A 23318-nucleotide genomic window follows, 5' to 3' on the forward strand; every position below is an offset into this window, starting at 1 on the left:
AGAAAAAACAATTATTTGAAAACAAATGTTTCATATTAAATTATGTCGAACATGTTGAAATAATGATTCTACCTATTTTTATTTGAACAACATATAGTTTCACTTCTTGTAGGTCAAACATTTTACTAAAAAGTAAGGTATACCGGTTCATTCAGTATTATGATAAACATCCACATCCAGTGATGGTTATTTTCTTATAATTATGTAATTAAATGTTATATTGAATGTTTTTTTTTATAATACTGGACAGGATACAACTTAACTGAAGTATTTCTTTATTTGAAACAAAGATAAAATTTGCAGCTTTGTTTGAAGAGTGTAAATTTATTAAAGAGTAATGAGAGTAAAATCACTGATGGTGTTAAACCTAAAACAGAAGGAAACACATCAAATATAAGATGAAACACAACGGAACAACAGATTCACTGAACTACAACAAGAGCTGACGCCAATATAGATATAAATTGCATATAGTTAACAATTACCATATTTCTAACTTGGTACAGGATATTATCAGAACAAATAGTTTTATGGATGGCCAAAGCATTCGCATATACGGCAATATAAAAATTCCGCTAACTTGACAACAGGAGAACATAACTGACAGGACAACTGTTCACACAAACTAAATTGTAATAAATATAGATATAGATTATTTTGTGTTTTTATCCTGCAATTATTCTTTTACATTGTTTTTGGTTTGAAAGACAGAAACAGAAAAACTCACATAATTTGGATTTATTTTCGATCTAAAATCCTTTGAGACCAAAGCAGTTATTTAAAACAAACATCACATAATCAGTTGATGATCTGTATGCCGAAACGAATATCGTTTGGTCAACAATCGATCAAAGCACCTGAGTTCACTCCAGGTTTTTGGTGGTGTTCGTGTTGCTCAGTGTTTAGTTTCTATGTTGTGTCTTGTGTACCATTATTTTTCGGTTTCTGTATTTCTTTTTTAGCCATGGCGTTTTCTGTTTATTTTTGATCAATGAGTTTGAATGTTTCTCTGTTGTCTTTCGCCCCTTTTTTTTTTTTTTTTTTTTTTTTTCCAAAGCTACCAATAATATACCTCATAATTTCAACAATTGATATAAGTACGTAAACATTGTTCGATTTAAGACAAATGAGTTTCATATTTCGTACGCTTAGAACTGACCGTACATTCACTGAATATTGACATTGTTTCAGGGCTGATTTTGTAATTTACACATTCAAGTTTTGAACTCGAAGAACGGCGCCGACGAAAATGGATGTAATCCTGCTGTTTATGTTTGTCCGTTAGCAAAAAGTTGGTTGCGGATCAGAGACTGTAGTAATCAACGATGGAGAAAAATGTCATTGAAATGCAATTGCAATACACATTTTGATGTTATGAACTCATACATCACTTGTAAACAGCAATACACAAAATAATTCGGGAGTGGGCAGAGCTTTAGAACGATACCTGTATAGGTTTTGAATACAGGCTAGCATTATCCGCTGGGCTGTTTTAATGTATGACAAAACACCCCATTGCAAGATAAAAAAAAAATAATATGATATTCATCCTGTAAACTAGAGAATAACAATACATTTAGATCAAATTATATGTCTATATTATCTTTTCCCTTAAATGAGAACACGAAGGAGGACGTCATATACTGTTCCTTTTTATACAATTTTCATGCTGATTTCAAATCACGGAGTGAACATAGACACCACTTCTTTTATTGATTGCAGCATATTCAATGTATTGCAGATACCTATTGTCCAATACCTCCAGCAGGAAATAACGGATATATTGTTGTGTCAACTGGTGTGAAGGTTGGCAATACGTTAACATATCAATGTAATGATGGATTTACTATAAACGGACAACAGGTAATTAGATGTCTGCCAGACGGAAACTGGGAAGAAGCACCGAGATGTACAGGTAAATACATTTTATCTAATACTCGTTAGTTTGTTTATTTGCACTGTCATAGTATTACGTTCGATGTATAAATATCAGTCATTGCAATTCAGCAACAACAATGATTAAGATGTTCAGGTAATTTTTCAAATTATATATCCATCGTTATGATTAACTTTGTTAGTAGAATAAAAAGAAACAAGAATCAAGAATCAAACAAATTTTAATTAATTTATGTCATATTTCAATGAAAATAGAAAGAAGTAAAAACACAAAAATACCGAACTCCGAGGAAAATTCAAAAAGGAAAATCAAAAATCAAAAGGCAAAATCAAAAGTCCAAACACATCAAACGAATGGGTAACAACTGTCATATTTGGTTTTTTGAAAATAGATGACACAAACTGTCATGAGTTTCATAAAAATGCACACTTTTCTCCCTATACTTTTTCTTAACAAACATTAACAAAATGATCTTAAAAGTTCGAAACATAGTCCCAGAAGGAACTTTAAATGAAGGTTTAACGATGCATTCATTTTGGATTCCACTAACTTAATCACAAATCTTTTCAAACTTGGAAGTTACGAAAAATTTGGCAAATATTTAAATTTATTTTTCACTACACTATAACATTATTAGTTTTTACTTTATGATATTGTGCAAAAGTCAACCAAAAAATCGATCCGTTTTGGCCCCAGATGAATTTTAAAATGTTAATATCATCGAAAAAGCTCGGAATCATCTCCCTTTGGTGAAAAAATGCCATTGTTTAATGCATTTAAATTGAAATATCTTTAACTCATCAATGATTTATATATTTTTTTTTCAATTAAGCTGTACTTTAACTAAACTATTGTAAATTTCAAGCGATCCCTATAATTTAGTTTATTTCAATATTACATTTTTTCTCCTATTTGTTCAACAGCAAAAAATTACCTTATCAAAAATGCATGCTTCTTTAGTAGGCAGATTGTGAGCTTAAATGAACGTTGACCCCATATTTTATTTTATTTTTATATTAGGTATAGGATAAAGTTTATTTATAGAAAAAAAAAGCGAAATCCAATATTACAAAATAAAATCGATTTATACCCGCGAGCCCCCTTAAATTGATTTACGATTTTGACAGAAAAAGATAATTTTTAAAATGAACTTAAAACTATATATCTAGGCAAAAACGATAAAGATAGAATACAAGTTAGAAGGGTATAAAATTATCCATATAAAAATTTCGACATTAATAATGGAAATTTTTGTTTTAAAAGGAAATAGCATTATAGCTCTCTATAAGTCTAATCTCAGCATGTACATAAAGACAATCACTGTACAAAATTTACCAAAAAAAGTTTTCGGACTAGCCATACATGAAGTTGATGTATGGTTGCTTTTGTTACATATACTGACGAGAAGCCTGACTTCACATCAGTTCTTGTGTTTTTTAACTTGAAAAAATGCAAAGCTTGAGTAAGGCCTTTGTGTCTCCAACCTCATTCTTCTTTTAATTTTAAAGCTGCTACGTGTCCTGATCTCATAACTCCTGAAAATGGTGGCAAAGAAACACTGGTTGGAGATGGGAGAGACTTTGCTTCTGTTGTCCAGTATGTGTGTAATCCTGGCTATGAGACGTATGGAAATGTAACAACATATTGTCAGACTGGTGGAAAGTGGTCACATGATCCTCCTACTTGTGAAAGTAAGTCCTCATTTATAGACTGAGGTGATTGTCAATCTTCGTTAAAGCATAAACAAAATATCTTACAACAAATCATCACTTGATAGAATTTGATAATGTGATTATATGTCTTCACATGAAAAAAAATATAATTATAGAATAATGACAGACCTTGAACAAAATGTGAAGGGTTCTAGATAAGAATAAAAAGAGGAAATTAACCTCTGTTTTGTTCAGGCAAATGGTTACTTTGACACAGTCAGGACTCCTTAATTTCTCTTTTTTGAATAATGAAATATCTGCTGAAGATATACTATGTTATACCTACCAAAATTTCATTTTGCAGTCTGCATTATTAACCATAAGTTCAATGCTACAGACTTGCAAAAATGATTTAGGACTACAAAAAAGTATTTAAAAATTAACACACTCAAGGAAAATGTATAAATATTGGTCTTCAGACTAGTAGTTGGAAAAGATTTTAGTAGGAACTGATTTTAATAATTTAATATCGCCAAACTAAATACCTTAACTTGTTTTTATTTTATGAAATAACTTAACATTATGTTTTCAGAAATAAATTGTCCAATGCCAAAAATACAAAGGGGAAATCTGAGCTCTACTGATACACTGAAATTTGATGCTGAAACAACTTTTACTTGTGACTCCGGATTTGGTATTAATGGGACAGAGACACAAACACAGGTTTTGAAGTGTGAGAGTGATGGAAGACTTTCACCATATGTAGCGTGTTTGGGTATGTTACTTACCTTTATAGAATGTTATCTGGGTTATTAAAATGTGTAAAACAACATTATTTTTTTATATCCCTGACCCAAAGGGGTGATATATTGTGATGCACAAGAACACGTCTGTCCTTTTGTTTTCAAAAGTTTGCTTTTCAGATGATAATTTAAGTAGTACTGGATGACAGTTGTTTCCATAGGTTAGCCATGTTCTTGATTATTTTAAGTTATATATGAACTCTATTTTTTGAATTGAAATATTGTAAGATGAAAATGTATTATTAAATAATAATTATTGCCATAGATATAAGAAGATGAGTATGAGTGTGTCAATTAGACAACTCTCTATCCAAGTAATAATTGTAAAAGTAAACCAAAGACACGGTTATTGTCATGCCTATGTCTGCCAGTTACTGTAAATCATAAGTCAACCTCATTTGTTTATAATAAAAAATGAACTTTTATTTACACATATCCTTCTGGTCTTGTTCTCTGTTCATTTTGTTCATTGTTAGCCAAATTACATTTCAAGTTGGACCTGCATGACAATCGTTATATGTGATAATCATCAGGGGTTTAAACTTACCTGAAATTGCAATGAAAGGTCCAAAATGTTTGGCAAATAAACTGAAAACTCAATTTATAAAAACAGAAATTGCACACATGATGTATAACTACATGTACATCAACCTTATTCTTTTCTGATTTTAAGAATAGATTCAGTCTAAAAAAAAGTCCTACCCTTTTCCCAACACTGAACACTGTGTTTAATAACACCTCCTTTAATTGTTCTACTTACTCCCTTAAGATGTTGGCTCCATTTGTTATACCCCCGCTTTAAAAAAAGGGGGGTATATTGTTTTACCTCCGTCTGTCCTTCCGTCAGTCCGTCCGTCCGTCCGTCCAAGGAATATTTTTCGTCACATTTTTCTCAGGACTTATATAAAAAAGTATATGATAGCCAAGTTGAACATTTTCGTCACATTTTTCTCAGGAACTACAATACAAGGATCTCTGAAATTTGGTTTCAGGATTTATATAAGTCAGCTTTACCGTGTGATGCGTTTTCAGATTCATCACTCGACAACTTCCTGTTTACCGAACAGTTGCATACTTTTACACTATTAATATTATCCACTTGCTGCGGGGGTATCACCAGTGAGCAGAAGCTCTCAGTTTCACTTGTTTTTTACATGATTTTACACATGATAGCCAAGTTGAAAATTTTCGTCACATTTTTCTCAGGAACTACAATACAAGGATTTCTGAAATTTGGTTTCAGGATTTATCTAAGTCAGCTATACCGTGTGATGCGTTTTCAGATTGATCACTTGAAAACTTCCTGTTTACCGAACACTTGTATGATTTTAAAAATGATAGCCAAGTTGAAAATTTTCGTCACATTTTTCTCAGGAACTACAATACAAGGATTTCTGAAATTTGGTTTCAGGATTTATATTAGTCAGCTATACCGTCTGATGCTTTTTCAGATTGATCACTTGACAACTTCCTGTTAACCGAACACTTGTATGATTTTACACATGATAGCTAAGTTGAAAATTTTCGTCACATTTTTCTCAGGAACTACAATACAAGGATTTCTGAAATTTGGTTTCAGGATTTATATAAGTCAGCTATACCGTGTGATGCGTTTTCAGATTCGTGACTCGACAACTTCCTGTTTACCGAACACTTGCATACTTTTACACTATTAATATTATCCACTTGCTGCGGGGGTATCATCAGTGAGCAGAAGCTCTCAGTTTCACTTGCTTTTTTAATTTTTGCCAGAGATTCAGACTCGTCTGTTTTTGTCAAGTCTGCGACTTTTTGGATAAGTATTCCGGCAGCAGCATCGTTATCTAACTTCTTCAAAGTTTTATATTTTAGAAGGTCGAAGACCTGGATGCTTCATACTTTGCGAATATATGCCTTATGTAACGAAGTTTTCTGCTGTCACATGTTCATTGTCCTTGACCTCATTTTCATGGTTCATTGACTACTTAAAACAAAAGTTGATTTGTTCTCTTTTTATTAGTAATAGGATAGCTAAATTTTGTATGTTTATATCTTGGAAGGTGAATAGACATATTTTAAGATAAACATGGCAGTCTGGCATGTTTCATTTGACCTCGACATCATTTTTCAGGGTTCTTTGCTAGGTGGTAAGTTTTTGTGTCTTGTTCTGTTTTTCCTAAAATTATAAGTAATAGGTCAGGAATATTTGTTACATGGAAGGATTGTAAGCTGTACATGTCTGTTTGGCATGGTTCATTTGACCCTGACATCATGTTCATGGTTCAATGGTCCAAGTTGTTTTTTGGTCAACAATTTGTTATCGAGGGGAAAACATATAAAAATATTAAAAATCTGCACCCTCATCCTTTCAGTTTCGTGTGAATTATATACTATTGAGATATTCAAAGATGTGGTATAAGAACCAATCAGACAACTCCCTATCCAGTTTATAATTTATATAAGTAAACCATCATAGTTCAAAGGACGTAATCAACACGGTTCCTTGGCTCACACAGAACAGCAAGCTATAAAGGGCCTATGAAAAGGACTAGTGTAAAACCATTCAAACGGCAAACCAACCGTCTAATCCATATAAAAATCAAAATCGAAAATATCTTAGGACCAGCATCAACAAACGACAACCACTAAGCATCATGTTCCTGAATAAGCACAGATGAAGACACATGCAACGGGTTTACACGTGTATCAGTCTGAACCCTTAGCCGAAACAATATTTTAAGACACATTTAACTATGAAACAATAAAAATACAAAATCAATTTAAAAAAAGCATAACCTGACAAAATATCGCCAAAAAGAATAATGTACAAGGTAGATGATTTTTTTATATACAAAAATGGAGAACAGATTTTTTTTCACAAAAGAAAAATTTGTGTTGTTCATAGTACAAGAATTGGAGTGAAAATTTATAATCATACTAAACAATTATCAAAGCTTGTATATATATACACGAAATATAGCTGTTTACTTTGTAACTAAAGCCCTGGTCACAACAAACCCACGACACATCTATATAGCGCCACGAAATGAAATTTGGTCAGATCAGGCGTCATCTGTGATCGTCGTACGACAGTCACACGCTATTTGGAGCACCGTGGCGCCGTCGTGTGTCGAGGAACAAATATCGAACATGCGCTAATTTTACTACAATTTTTTATCGTGTCACTGTCTAGTTTTGTCACTGTCTAGTGCACGTGGCTGTCGGGAGATTGTCTGACCACAGTCGTGCGTCTGTCGTGCGTTAAACGCACTGTTTTGGACACCATCATAAATCGTTTTTAACAAAACAATCGTACAACTGTCACACGACTGACGTCCGACAATTTCACGACTGTCGCAAGGTACCTGTGATACAGTCTCACGATTGTCTTACGAATACCAAATATAGTACGATGCTAGCACAACATTGATTGTCTGTCATACAATTGTGCATTTGTCGTGCAACATATTTTTGTTTTATTTAGGAGAAAACAATTCGTCAGGAATGAAAGTTCGGAAAAACATACCGTCTGCCATTTAAAGAGGATGGGTATTTCACCGAAACGAATACGTTTGGCCCTGCTGAATAGGCGCTTTGACGGTCTCCAACAAGAGCAAAGTATGTTCCTGTTAGCGTTGACCCGAGCCGGTGAACAGTATGGAAACCAGCGACATCTTGATTTAAATTCGCTGATCAATTATAATAAAAGTAATACGAAAAACGTCCTTTACTTTGACCGAACTTATAATGACACTGAACATTTTTGAAAGCAAAGGACAAATGGCACGTAATATGTTTACCTTTCTATATATACCATAAGTTCAGAGTAATAACACATGAGTTGCCCACGACTGTTGTGCTAAAGTCGTACGACAGTGACACGACAGTAACATGCGCATCCCATGACATGGAAATCTAAAAAAAAAGAGCCCAAAACAACTCACGACCGTCTTGCGACAACCCCATGACAGTACAATTACATTTTGTTTTCTGTCATGAATCCATCGTGGAACCAGCTGATGTGACCACTCGACGTATTTTTTTACGTTTTGCAAGACAGTGCCACGTCAACTACTTTTTAGATCTTCCACGACAAAAAATCGTACGATCTGTTGTGACCGGGGCTTTACATGTAGCTAGTAAGAAACAAGCAATATTTTTTCTATTGTGTAAAAAAAATCACATTTGAGATTCATTTAGTGTTTTTCTTTGTTTTATTAGATACTTCTTGTAGAATGATTCGTCAGCTAAACAAAGTTGGAATGGATTCTCGATGGACTGAAGCCCTAAGCCAAAACTCCATTGAAGCCTGTGAGCAGTATTGTCTTGAAAATCAAACCTGTGAAAGTATTCATGTTGAAGGAACAACTTGTTTTATATATTATCAGTCAACACTGCTAGACGATAAAGTAGGAGCAGTTTATTCAAAGAAACAATGTTCTAACAAGCAGTGTAAGTATTTTTTGTCTTAGTTGTGATTCAATTTTCGAAGAAATTTCAAAAATCAATATGATAGTTTTACATATCCTTTAGGTAAATCATAAACTGCTTGTTACAGAGGAGAATTAAATGAAAGAACTTCAGGAAAGAGACTTATATTAATTTGTATGTATTTGTGTGGAAAAATTTAAGTAAGGTCATAACAAAAGTAGCTGCAAAGTGTACACAAATGTCTAGAGAGACCATATTCAGTAACTATGATTAGTCATACCTGTAACGTACCGGGTAAATAGGCATGAGCAATAAAATAAATGTTGTTTGAACGCCTTTGAGAATTTGGCATCAGCGTTTTAAATGATATGTAAGTTAGTAAATATATGTCACGGTATAATCTTCAATAGTGCCCATACTGTCTTGTCAGCTGGAAAAGACCTTGACATGAATAATGTGAAACAAATTAAAACGAGAAAACAAAAACCCTTGTTTAGGACAAAGCAATAAACCCAAAAAAAATAAACATGACAGAAAATCGTTTTGAAAAATCATGAGAAAACTTTGACAACTAATTTCAATTTATCTGTTTCTTTTGATTCACACCGATCTAAATTATGTAAATCTGTGTACATAGTAGTCATGGTCATATTCTATTCTAGTAATAGCATGAGTTGAATCTTTGACATATGTTTAAAAATTAAGAAGAATCTAAACTGTAACCTTGTTGTGTCTTCGATTTGAATGGAACTGAAACTTGTGATGGTTGATATAATTGTATCCATATTATATGTGTTTATCGTTTTTTACATTTAGTTTTAAGGTGGTATCTAAAACTACAGGGACATGAAATCAGCTAAACGTTTTAATTACGTTGTGTTGTTTAAAGAATATTATGCTTCTCAATAACCATCATAAGTTTTTGTCAAACTGCTATATAATAAGTGTAATTTTCCTGATAAAACTGTTGGTTCAAATTTTTTGACATATTGATATTTTTGTTAAAGGGTCAAAGTAAATACTGTGTCATTATTTTATTAAATTAAACGAGCCAATTTTTTTTTTGTAAAGGTGTTGGGTACCACCTTAAGTTCTAAGTATAAAAGGATGTAGTTATACCTTTGATGACATCCCCTCCGTATATAAAAAAATGTGTTCATACTGCTGTAATTTTTAGAATCTTTAGTGTTCAATTCTTTATACATTATGATGGATTGAATTTCTCTTTGGAACCTTTGAAGGCACCCTGCCAATTTAAAAGAATTTATCTATATTGCTCCTCAACTTTAATGTTGGGTTTTATTATAAACGGATGCATTTATACTGCTTTTCAGAACCTTATAATATCCCCCAAGTATTATAAAATTCAAAAATATTGCTCTTCAGATCATTAGGTGACATGCTGTCTGTATAACAAAATACACATACAGTGATCTTCAGAACATTTGTTGAGAAACTTTCAGTAAGATAAAAAGTATTTTATGTCTTTGGCATCCTGTTAAGATGGTCATAAGGAGAATCCAAAAGAAAAAAAAAACATCATGGTAAATATAACTGACAAGCTTAAGTTGTCTTCGTTTTTAACTTTTATTTTCTAGTTGATTTATTTGTTCAATGAGTAAAACCAGAAAAAAGGAATCGATAACGTAAAGAAACTTCAAGTCTATGTTTGCATTCAACAAAACGCAAACTAAATATGTTATAGATTTGTAACAAAAGACTTTACTTTTGTAAAAAAGTTAAAGCAACTAAACATAGAAATTTGCCTGATAAAAGGTAACCAAATCACAGAGAAAGGAACCTTTGTCTTGAGTTTGTGGTAATTTTGTTGTATGTTTGTTATAATATTAAATATTAAATATTAGTCATTTTTGGTTTTTAACCTATACCATTCATGCTGACCTTAACATTGATTGAAAACAAATTGGTGATTAAACACACATATTATATTAAGCAAAATTATAAAAAAAATATATTATTTTAGAACAATTCAGATATGATGTATATTTTTGAATCAACAGCCCAATATGTTAAAGTAAATCCCGTCAAATATAGGTACTCCCTTACATTCGGTTGACCATTATGGCATTTTGTTTTCACAAATAGCAATTGGTATATTTGCAAAATTACCAAAAGGGCACTTTAAACAAAAATGATTATAGAAAGTTTTCTAAATTATAATCCTGGTACCTTTGATAACTATATACAAAATGTTTTTTTTTTCACTTCAGATAACGTAGTACATCAGTTGATATGTCCACTTAACAAAACAATATACATAAACTCAGCAAACGGAGCAGTCTTCAATGTAAGTGATGTTGTGTCAGTTATACCTCCGGATTCTGAGTTGAAATTTAACTTTAGTCCTGCAGAATTAATTACCTTGGATCATACAGCTATTGTAGAGCAGACGAGAGTAGTTGTCACTGCAAGAGATAAGATGGGAGTTGAAAACCAATGTTCATTTTATGTAGAAACTAAAGGTAAAGTGTTTTGGGCATCATGAAGCCAGCTGAAAAATGTAGCAGATTTTATTGTTTGGTGATTCTATAACTTTAAAAAATAATTCTTAAAAATCATTTTGATCAAATCAACAATTATTTTGTGATAATGATAAAAACAATACAAAGCAAATACGGTTTCATTGATATCAAAATGTGGATCAGGAATATATCATTCTTCCAAAAATAAGTTTTTTTTTTTTAAATTGGGTTTCGTACAAAATGTCTGATGTTCAGCTATACGATCGATACAAGCCGCCCACTATCTTTTATGTTTATATTAAAGACACCAATTTAGACGTTACATACGAAAATAAAAACAACTGTCAAAAACTTTAAAGGATACGTTAGAGTGTCAGAAATTTTTGTAGACATCCATTTTCAATGTATTTTTGTTCTGCCTAACAGAAGTTCCCCTGGAAACAACGCAATAATATCTGTTTCTGTTGGAAAAAATATTCTAAAGCCTTAATTCGGTTACGAGCAAATACTGTTATTGTTGTTACAGTGGAACAGTTATTAAAGAACGTTTCGTTCACTAGGAACATCTCTACGCGTATGAAGGAACTTCTATTTTGAGACACGATGACACACAATGGACAATGTTTTAAATTATATACTGGACTTGTTTTGAACGACAAGCCGTGTGACTTTATTATTAAACTTTTTCCATTAATGTCATTCAATGCCAATATTGTCATTTGTGGCGGTAAAATGGACATTCCTCATATAGAATAAACAAATTGATAAATAAATATCGCTGAAATGTCTATGTACAGATTTAAATTTTAATTTCGTGTTTATTGCTTGCTATATTGTATCCCCTCTTCATATATATATATATATTCGTATTTGACATGAGAATCACAAAATATGAACATTCTGTAAGTTTTATGATTTTACAAGAAATGTAAATATCTTGCAAGAAAAAAAAACCAGAATCAGAAAACAATTGTTTCTCAACATTGTCGTTTTTCTTTCTTTCGATTGTTTCACTTTGTTAGATTAATGAAATAATAAAGGCATTAGTTACCCGAATTTAGCTCAAACGTCTAAAAAGTTATTAACGGTATTAAAAAAAAAAAAAAATATTGGATAAAGATTGACAAAAATTAAAAAATAGTTTTAATGCATTTCAATCCATATCAAATAATTTTTCACCAAATTAACAATAACCTTGACTAATGTCCCTACTAGCCCTGTTAATAGTCTTCCCGACTATCGTCTTTACTACTTGATTGTATATTATTGTCCTTTGTATCCCAATTTATTCTTTAGAACACTATTTAGTAACGCTTCGAATACAAGATAATTAGTTTGTTTGGTGTTTAAAGTTCTTCAATTACTTCATTACTCTTTGTTGTCTGATCTAGTTGCTAATGGATAACGTGTAACTGTAAAGGCATGTGTGTTTTGTGTTGATCTTTTCGTTGGTGAACTGTTTCACATTTTTTTTTATTGTCGGGGCATGTTATAACTGAATACACGATATCGTGATAACTAGTTAAGTTGAAGGTCGTACGATTATCTAAAGTTGCAGTAATCTGCTTTATTTCGACTAGGTGTGTTCGAGGACGACCATTTTATATTCAGAGCGGAAGGATTGTGAAAATAGAAAGTCTTGCCGGGTTGTAAATGAATTTCCAACCGACAAAAAACCTACCCCAAAAAAGGGTAACTGGTTGTCTCCTTAAATTTTTCATTGGCAGTAATACTATTACTCCTTATTTTATATACAACTTTGAAGAATCAATTATTACATCAACCTCCATATCACCCAGACTTGAATACGTTTGAAGTATGTTTTAAAGTAATGAAACACTTTTTGCGTAAACATACGACTTACGCACGCGAATCGACTGAGATGGCTATATGTGATGGTTTGGTACAAGTAACCGCTTCAAAGTCTTTATCTACATTTCGTGGATGTGGATTTGTTTATTTTTAAAAAACACTTGCTTAGTATATCATATACATGTCTTTATAATTGATTCTATAAAATTTGTTCATGTAATTCTTTTGTGTTGGGTGTTGATTATATCTGACTATGCCGTATAGACCTTGCTCATTCTCGAATGCCGTACAGTGACCTAAAGATGTTAATTTCTGTCTCATGTTAGTCTCTTGTTGAGAGTTATCTCAATAGCAATCATGCCACATCTTCTTTATTTTATTCGAATGATCGTTTCTTTATAAATCGAACAATGACGAGTTAATACGACCAAACCAACTAATTATCTGGTATTCGAAGCGTAACTAAATAGTTTTCTAAAGAATTCATTTGGATACAAATGACAATAATAGACAATCAAGTAGTAGAGAATATAGTCGAGCAGACAAGGCTAGTAGTGATATTTATCAAGGTTATTATAAAATAGGTGTAAAACTAGTCAAATAGATTCCCTTGCGGTAATTCAAGTTAGTATAAGATGTGGTTAAGCTGTGTCAAACTAATTAGCCACGCCTCCGTTAAACAAAATCAAATTGATGTTAAGTCCTTTTTAACTTTATACTGTCCGACTTTTTGAAAGGTAAATCACTCTAGCAGCACTATAACCCCGTTTGTCTATTGTTTATCCGTTCTGAGCGTTATCGTTTTTAGATATTTTACTGTCAGTTTTAATATAGAATATGTTTTATATATGTTTTCCAATATTTAATGTTATACGCAATGTTAGAAATTGATAAAAGGGTTTATACGTAGTGTAGTTAATCCATTATTATAACGTCAGCCTAATCATTTACCGTGGATTCTTTTTTTCTAGAATAAATGCTTCCTATAAAATCTGTCGCTGAAATGGGCTCACCATATTAGATACTTTTGTTTCCTTTGTATGTATATTTTCATTAAGTTTGAATTAACTAATTTACTGATTTCTGTTCACTAATGAAATTGTTTTAAAAACTTACATCCCAGCTCCTTTGTTCTAACATTCCAGTTTGAGTTTCTTTGTTATGCATGCTTTCCTTTGTTCTGTAACATTTTGGCGAGAATGTCAAATCCAATATAAACTTATAATTAATTATACGGAAAAGACTACCTATACAAAACTCACGTAGAAAAAATCGAGTGTATATGCCAGGATTCGAACTGAAGACCTTTAACATATCAAGCCACGACACATTTTTTTTTCTTAATCAAGCCACGACACATACCACTACACTAGGACGACTGGATACGAACTAATATTAATTTTACATACTTAAAGGAAGCAAGATCTTTTTATATGTGGGGCGAGTTGTCAGACCTTTATTCAGTGGGGTTTAAACCTTTTTCGTCAAGAAGTAAGTTTTCAAACTGATTGTTCAATTTGATTTAACACTTTTTCAAAAGTGGGGCGAGTGGGGAAATAAGAGTGGGGCGATTTTTTTTATAAAGTGGCGATTTAGTTTAGGCCGATTAGCAAGTTGGGAGAGTTGTCATTATTTGATATCTACTCATCGTGTTTGGGGTCATACAGGGTATACATCATTTAGTAATAAATAAAGTATATTGTAAAGGTTGTGTGGCAGTCTAAACTAGATTTTACGAATTGTTAATGGTTTTTCGTCTATTCTAAAAGAGCTTCCGGCCAACGGGTTGATCTTACACTGACACAACGCGTCCTTGTGGGATAAATATTAATTACCTTTAATTTTTGTGATTTGTATATGCCTTCACTGGGATTCGAACCCTTCCATGAATTCTGATACGTGTTACTGACATCAACATTTCGACGAAACCTCTAGTCTAACAATCAGTAACGATTTAAATGTCTATTATATATATATATATATATATAAAATGACTGAATAAATAGTCAACGATCAATCTTACAGGGCGATGGATCATGTAATATGATTCTGTACACTACAAAATATAATATATAACAAGTCAAAAAGGGTACAACATCACCATAAAATAACTATAAAATATACAAATATTAAATATTTCGGATAACAGATATCCTTCTTCAATAATAGCACGATGTCAAATGAATCGTGTCAATTCAAATTGAGACTATCAAAATCTTGATTTATACAATTTAAGCGAACGCTGGAACAATTTTAAAATTTCCAAACACACCGCAAAGACTACAGAAATATGCCAAAAATAAAAATAGTTATTTACGATGTGAAATGGCACAACTTTAGATTTCCAAAGGATGTGACAGTTGAGATGTAATAACTGCATTGAGGGCAGTCCTCAAACAAAAAAATCAAAATAATCAAAAATGTCCTTACCGATCCAGGATGGTATAAATTAGACAACGGTAGGGCAATTACAACGGAAACTACATATTAAAGCCTTCCAAACGAATAGCAGTCTAATAGTGATTGAAAAAATAAGTTTTGTATATTGAGCTTAAATAATTGAACGTGGCAACGTACTTATACATCATCCCGAATCAATGAGAACCTGTAATTTAAACGGTAATTTTAAAAATAATTTCGAACTGTAAAGCCAGTACTAAATCCGGTGTTGTTTGAAACAGGTGGTCACAGGAAAATGAGGGACTCGTTCTATGTTTTTTCATTTATGCCCTCTGGGGAGACTGTCCGTAACTTTCTTATCCAAAATCTTTCCCGAGCGACTCTGTCGACCTTCGACCAACACTCGTTGTGGTCTATGATCGTGATGGTAAGGTTTTTGAGATCAGCTTGTGTGTGTCCAGGTGATCTCAAATGACGACTTACGGGTAGGTCGGGCTTGCAAGTGTAGTCACTTCGATGACCATTCATGCGTTTGTTAAATGGCTGCTCTGTCTCGCCAACATACTGCATGCCACATCGACACTGAAGGAGGTATACAACATTCTGGGTTTTGCAAGTTACATTGCAATATATAGTGTACACAGACCCAGTCGAGTGGCAAGTGAATGTTTGAGTATTCAGTATTTGTTGACAAGTCAGGCAACGTCTGTTACCACATGACTTGCACCATCCTGCAGTTGAACAGCTTTTATTTGAGGAAACGTCAGCTCTAACAAATAAATCTTTCAGACTTGCTGGTCTCCGAAAAGCTAAGACAGGAGGATTGGGAAAGATCTTGGATAATTTAGGGTGTTTGGCAATAGTTTGCCAATTGGCACGGATCAAACGTGAAAGGTTATTAAAGGCTGGATTGTATGTAAGAACAAACGGGACTATTTTGCTGCGCCTCTTCCGTTTGTACTGTAAGAGGTCATTGCGGCTGTTATTGTTAGCGCGCGCAAACCCCTTATCTATGTCCAATTTCTTATAACCTCGTTTTGTCAAAAATCCGCGAAGTTCCTGTAACCGTTTCGTGACAGCCTCCTCAGAGGAGCAAATCCGCTTGACTCTGAGAGCTTGACTGTACGGGATACTTTTTGTACAGTGTTTTGGGTGACAGCTTTGGGGAGAAAGGTATTGATGTTTATCTGTGGGTTTACAGTAAAGGTCTGTTGATATGACACCGTCCTTTATAGATGTGGTTGTGTCTAAGAAAGATATCTTAGAGTCGGAAATTTCATACGTAAATTTAATTGAATGGTGGGCGTTGTTTGCATGTCTGATGAAATCATCCAGTTTTTGTTGAGATTCAATCCATTTCATGTCAACATCATCAATGAAACGGAACCAAGACAAAGGTTTGGATAAAGATGTTGCAATAATTTGTTTTTCTAATTTGCCCATGAAAATATTGGCGTAAGACGGTGCCATTTTCGTCCCCATCGCTGTCCCGTTAATTTGAAGGTAATGCTCACCGTTAAAGGTGAAATTGTTGTATTTCAGGACCAGAGTAAGCAGCTGGACTAAACATTCTGTAGGTGGTTCTAAAATGTTGCGCGAGTCCCATATTTCCCTACAAGATTGTATGCCGTCATCATGAGGTATGTTGGTATACAATGAGGTGACATCTAAAGTGACAAGGAGGGTTTCCGGAGGAAGAGGGTTCATGGATTCCATTTTACGAAGATAATCTGTAGTGTCTTGAATGTGGGAAGGAAGATTTTCTACATGAGATCTTAAATGAAAATCGACGAATTCCGAGATTTTCTCAGTCGGATGGCCGTTTGCGGATACAATGGGTCTACCAGGGTTGTTAACCTTGTGTATTTTGGGAAGAAGATACAATCGACCAGGCTTGGCATTCTCTGGCTTTAAATAACCAATTGTATCCTCATTTATGTGACCGTCATTGTACATGGTTTGTAACGCAGTGATAATTTTGGAGCTAAACTCGGAAGTAGGGTCATAGTCTAGCTTCTTATAAAATCTCTCATCAGAGAGCTGACGCACTGCTTCCGCGATGTAGTTAGCTTTGTCCATTATCACAACGGCACTACCCTTGTCTGCTGGTTTTATCACAATATCATCTCGGTTTCTCAGCGATTGTATGGCTTTTTTCTCGTCAGGAGAGGTGTTGTAAAATGACGAGTACTTGTTGCTAGCTAGATGAACAACATCCGATTTGATTTTGTCGATAACATCTTCCAGTGTAGCAGATTTACTAGGTTTTGGAATCCATGAACTCTTCTTTTTAAAATGCGGAATTATGATTTCTTCCTCCGAGTCAGACGTGTCTGTGTCCTCCTCATTATCCACCTCTTTATCCTTGTTACCAAAATATTCTTTGATTCTGAGGGTTCTAGCAAAGTTATCAAGGTCATCTCCCAATTTCATATCATCTATGTTATTGGGAGTAGGGCAAAAATTCAAACCCTTGGACAAGACTTTAGTTTCTAGTTATTTTATGGTGATGTTGTACCCTTTTTGACTTGTTATATATATATATATATATATATATTTATTTGGCAATCGCCAATGGCAGTCAGCAGGGTTAAAGAACATCAGTTGTTCGACCTGTTAGTCAAATGCGTTTTGTTTAAATATACTTTTTCACTCTTTTGGTCTTTTGGAAAATGTTGTTTGTGCTGTTTTTAGACCCTTCTACAACGAAATTTGTTTGACATGCACACGTATAAAAATTGCGGTTTTTATCCAACGCAGTCATAGGTTTGAACGTAGTTTTCAATTTAGACTCGTTTATATATATATATATATATATATATATAAATTAATATATACGAGTCTAAATTGAAAACTACGTTCAAACCTATGATTGCGTTGGATAAAAACCGCAATTTTTATACGTGTGCATGTCAAACAAATTTCGTTGTAGAAGGGTCTAAAAACAGCACAAACAACATTTTCCAAAAGACCAAAAAAGTGAAAAAGTATATTTAAACAAAACACATTTGACTAACAGGTCGAACAACTGATGTTCTTTAACCCTGCTGACTGCCATTGACGATTGTCAAATAAAATTGATCACAAGATGTAACAAAATGGATCTGAATATAAATTTAATACGTCACAGAAAAAAAAATTGTTAACTTGTGGCTACGATGTTGTGCCACAAACATTCGGTGTCAATATTTCTTTAGTACACCAGATCTAGATTTCGACAATATATGTCTCTTCAGTGATGTTAGGGATCGAAACGGTATTTGGAAGGCCATATAATTTACTCTCAATTTAAGATTGACTCTTGAATTTAAAGAGACAATATAGGATGAACGGATCATATAAACCGGAGGGAAAATATGATACATGCCCAAACAAAAAATATAAACGAGTCTAAATTGAAAACTACGTTCAAACCTATGATTGCGTTGGATAAAAACCGCAATTTTTATACGTGTGCATGTCAAACAAATTTCGTTGTAGAAAGGTCTAAAAACAGCACAAACAACATTTTCCAAAAGACCAAAAAAGTGAAAAAGTATATTTAAACAAAACGCATTTGACTAACAGGTCGAACAACTGAATCTGATGTTCTTTAACCCTGCTGACTGCCATTGACGGTTGTCAAATAAAATTGATCACAAGATGTAACAAAATGGATCTAAATATAAATTTAATACGTCACAGAAAAAAAAATTGTTAACTTGTGGCTACGATGTTGAACCACAAACATTCGGTGTCAATATTTCTTTAGTACACCAGATCTAGATTTCGACAATATATGTCTCTTCAGTGATGTTAGGGATCGAAACGGTATTTGGAAGGCCATATAATTTACTCTCAATTTAAGATTGACTCTTGAATTTAAAGAGACAATATAGGATGAACGGATCATATAAACCGAAGGGAAAATAAGATACATGTCCAAACAAAAAATATAAACGAGTCTAAATTGAAAACTACGTTCAAACCTATGATTGCGTTGGATAAAAACCGCAATTTTTATACGTGTGCATGTCAAACAAATTTCGTTGTAGAAGGGTCTAAAAACAGCACAAACAACATTTTCCAAAAGACCAAAAAAGTGAAAAAGTATATTTAAACAAAACGCATTTGACTAACAGGTCGAACAACTGATGTTCTTTAACCCTGCTGACTGCCATTGACGATTGTCAAATAAAATTGATCACAAGATGTAACAAAATGGATCTGAATATAAATTTAATACGTCACAGCAAAAAAAAATTGTTAACTTGTGGCTACAATGTTGTGCCACAAACATTCGGTGTCAATATTTCTTTAGTACACCAGATCTAGATTTCGACAATATATGTCTCTTCAGTGATGTTAGGGATCGAAACGGTATTTGGAAGGCCATATAATTTACTCTCAATTTAAGATTGACTCTTGAATTTAAAGAGACAATATAGGATGAACGGATCATATAAACCGTAGGGAAAATATGATACATGCCCAAACAAAAATTATAAACGAGTCTAAATTGAAAACTACGTTCAAACCTATGATTGCGTTGGATAAAAACCGCAATACATAAATTAATATATGATATAAATCAGTACAACAAACACACAGGGCTTCTACCTTTAAATATACATAATCACTGGTATTAAAGAGATAATCGTAACTTCAATTACGGTAATCCCAATATGGCGACGGCAGATATAGGTAAAATCTTTACAGTCATTTTTCTCAAATGTAGCATGTTTTTGTCGCTAGTTACTCAGCTGCAAGGTACTTCTATACCATAAAAACATATTTGAATCATAACGGTGCTCAGGAATTGTCTAAGCGCTTTGAAAATTGCCGTTGAAAAAATCGGGATGATAATCGTAGCTCTATGGAATTTTTCTTGTTTGATAATCGTAATTTCTTTATCGGATAATAGTAACTAAAAAATATCAAATGTAACTTTCAGCATTTCAATGGTATTGTGTGTATTAAAATGCAAATGTACAGTTAATTGATGACATTAACGGAAAATAAAAATAAATGAAGAAACTTACAGGTTAATATCTAAGACAAATTTTCTTATTTATCTCTCGATTTATTGGCGTTTTTCTACAAAATCGTGATTTCTTGTCCCAGACAGTTTAAAAAAAAATATGTTTGATCTTTAGAAGCATTTTTTTATGCAGTCAGTACAGTAATTGAATTAGATTTAGCCTTTTTTAAGCAAAGAAATATTCTATTTTTAGAGGGACTAATAAGCTATTGATTCACGAATGATTCAAAATAACAAAAAATGGCATTTCCCTAGACGCCCTATTCAACATTCATGCTCAATGTTTACAAGATATATAAGCATAAGGGTATAACAAAAGAAATGATGTTTTAATAACGGCAGTTTAATTGTTGAAAAAAAAGAGCACATCAAATGGACCAGAGTGATACCGTATTTTCGTAATGTCCACTTCGAAACGGTCTAAATCTCCTTTGGTATCTTGTTTTAAAATTATAAAACAAAATCAGTGTACAGCTTAGTATAAGTACTTGTTTTGATGAATATAATCATTCTTGTTACTTTTGCAATATAGAGATTGTCAACTACGATGCTCCTCAAAATGCCCACTACGTAACATAAGTTGTACGTACATGTGTGAAGTACTGTCTAATATTTATCGATAAAAAATGGTTCTCACATTCTGAAAAAAATATCTTTCTAGTTTATAAAGTAAAACAAACTAAATGTCTATAGGAGACATTAAAATGCAATATTATGTGCGTTTAAAAGCAGTTTCGTAGTGAACAAATGTCCCCTTCGAAACAGTTCATACATTATGAAAATGATATCTTTACAAAGAGTATTTAAAATTGCACTTTTTTATTAACAAACAGGTTTACAACAGAGGTATTCAAAATAACTCTAGAAATAAAAAAATCGACAATTTAATTTTTCATTTTTTATGTCTGAAATTCACACTTTTATTGAAAAATGCCCTTATAACAGACAACAATATGCATAATCTTTTAATATATACATGTACCTGTTCAAGATATTGACAATGAAGCAGCTGTCGGGTCAGGTATTGTGGTAAGTAGATATTCTAATTAATTTCAAAGTTTCAATGGTATGTGCGCGTTTAAGGTGGTTTTTTTTGGAAGAAAATGTAGGGGGATTAGCAATATCCCATATTAAAAAGTGCAAATCTGTTGTTCTTGATTTCTCGTCAAACTGTCTCTGGCGAATACTAAACTTCTTTCCTGCTTCATTATGGCATAAAGGGTATGGAGCTAGAATTGAACCAGCAGTCGCTTCCCGGGGGAAGAAATAGCACATATAGCTACCGGCATTAAATGATTTAAACAATATTTACTATATTTACTATGTTTTTATTCAGGATAAATCAATGATCTTCAACAGTCTCAGGGCCAGCTGAAGAACGCCTCCGGGTGCGGGAATTTCTCGCGACATTGAAGACCTGTTGGTGACCTTCTGCTGTTGTTTTTTTTCTTTGGTCGGGTTGTTGTCTCTTTGATACATTCCCCATTTCCATTCTCAATTTTATTAATCACAAATCTGATGTAGGGTGACACATGCGTTTCCCCTGGCAAGTATTGCCATATATTATAACTTCCTTTAAAATTGCCTCTTCGCTCATTCCAATATTTTGTGACATTTCTAGTTCTTGGGAGTTTTCTGTATTTTAACATAGTTCGTGTTTTCCCATATCCAAATTTCTTGAAAATTGTTCACCCTTCCAATTTTATTTATATAATAGTATGTAGCTGTTTTCATTAGAACCATTAATAATTATATATGCACAAAAAGATATGTCATAAGATGTTGAAACGTGATTAATTCATCACCATAATTTCATCATGTGCTATCAGATATACGTTTTTAGTGTCAATATCAATAAGACACTATCCAGTTACGATTATCTTCTCATTTTTCAATACCATAATTACGATTATCTTTTTTTCCGAGTTACGATTATCATCCCGAATTCTTCAACGGCAATTTTCAAAGCGCTTAGACAATCCAGTGTACCGTTACGATTCAAATATGTTGTAATGGTATAGAAAAACCTTGCAGCTGAGTAACTAGCGACAAAGACATGCTACATTTGAGAAAAATGACTGTAAAGATTTTACCTATATCTGCCGTCGCCATATTGGGATAATCGTAATTGCAGTTACGATTATCTCTTTAATACCAGAGTTTGGTCGTAATTATTGTTGGTTATTCCACATGTTTGAAGCAGAAAAGGTTACATTCTCATGATTTGTCCATTTTTTTTTATAAATTGATATATAATATGATTTTATCTGTTTTACTTCACAATTTTACAACCAAAAATTCGATAATTCCTATGCTAGAAAATCGTGATGTGCCTTGAAGCTTTTTGTTAGAAATTTCGGGAAAATACTTATTATATGCACTATATATATGTTCTATGTCGGGTTGTATTCCCTTTGACAAATTCTCCATTTCCATTTTTAATTTTAATAAAAATAAGTTCGAATATATCTTATTTTGTAAAAACAAGACAACATTCAGATGCCTGAAATTATGAAGATCTTTAAGGACAGACGTGTTGTGTTATCATATACTAGTCAACAAAAGAAACGAAACACGACTTTTTCAAATTAAAGATGAAGTTTTCCGTTTATAGGACCAATATTGAAGCTAGTAATACTTAACGACCATGGAAATATAAATCCGTTTAAACATTTTTGTTTTGCTTTCATGACGTCTTTTGGCAAATTCTTATTTTTTGACAAAATTTACATAAAACGACAATTTCAAAAAACAGAAGTTTAAACTAATGATGGCAACCTCTTATTTAAAGGTTCAGACAATGTTTGCCATCAATTTGAAAAAAAAACCACCAGATTATTT

At 32.8% G+C, this 23318-nt stretch overlaps 1 protein-coding gene across 1 annotated transcript; it reads right to left on the reverse strand.

The window, feature by feature from the left end:
• Nucleotides 1-14161: 14161 nt before the first annotated feature.
• On the reverse strand, nt 14162-17890 carry LOC134726458 (uncharacterized). The gene is made up of 2 exons (XM_063590863.1): nt 16461-17890; nt 14162-14237 (listed from the first exon to the last, which is right to left on the reverse strand). The coding sequence occupies exons 1-2, from the start codon at nt 17888-17890 to the stop codon at nt 14162-14164; spliced, it is 1506 nt and encodes a 501-aa protein (XP_063446933.1).
• Between the last annotated feature and the right edge of the window lie 5428 nt (nt 17891-23318).

This window comes from Mytilus trossulus, chromosome 7 (assembly GCF_036588685.1).
Source record: "Mytilus trossulus isolate FHL-02 chromosome 7, PNRI_Mtr1.1.1.hap1, whole genome shotgun sequence".
NCBI lineage: Eukaryota > Metazoa > Mollusca > Bivalvia > Mytilida > Mytilidae > Mytilus > Mytilus trossulus.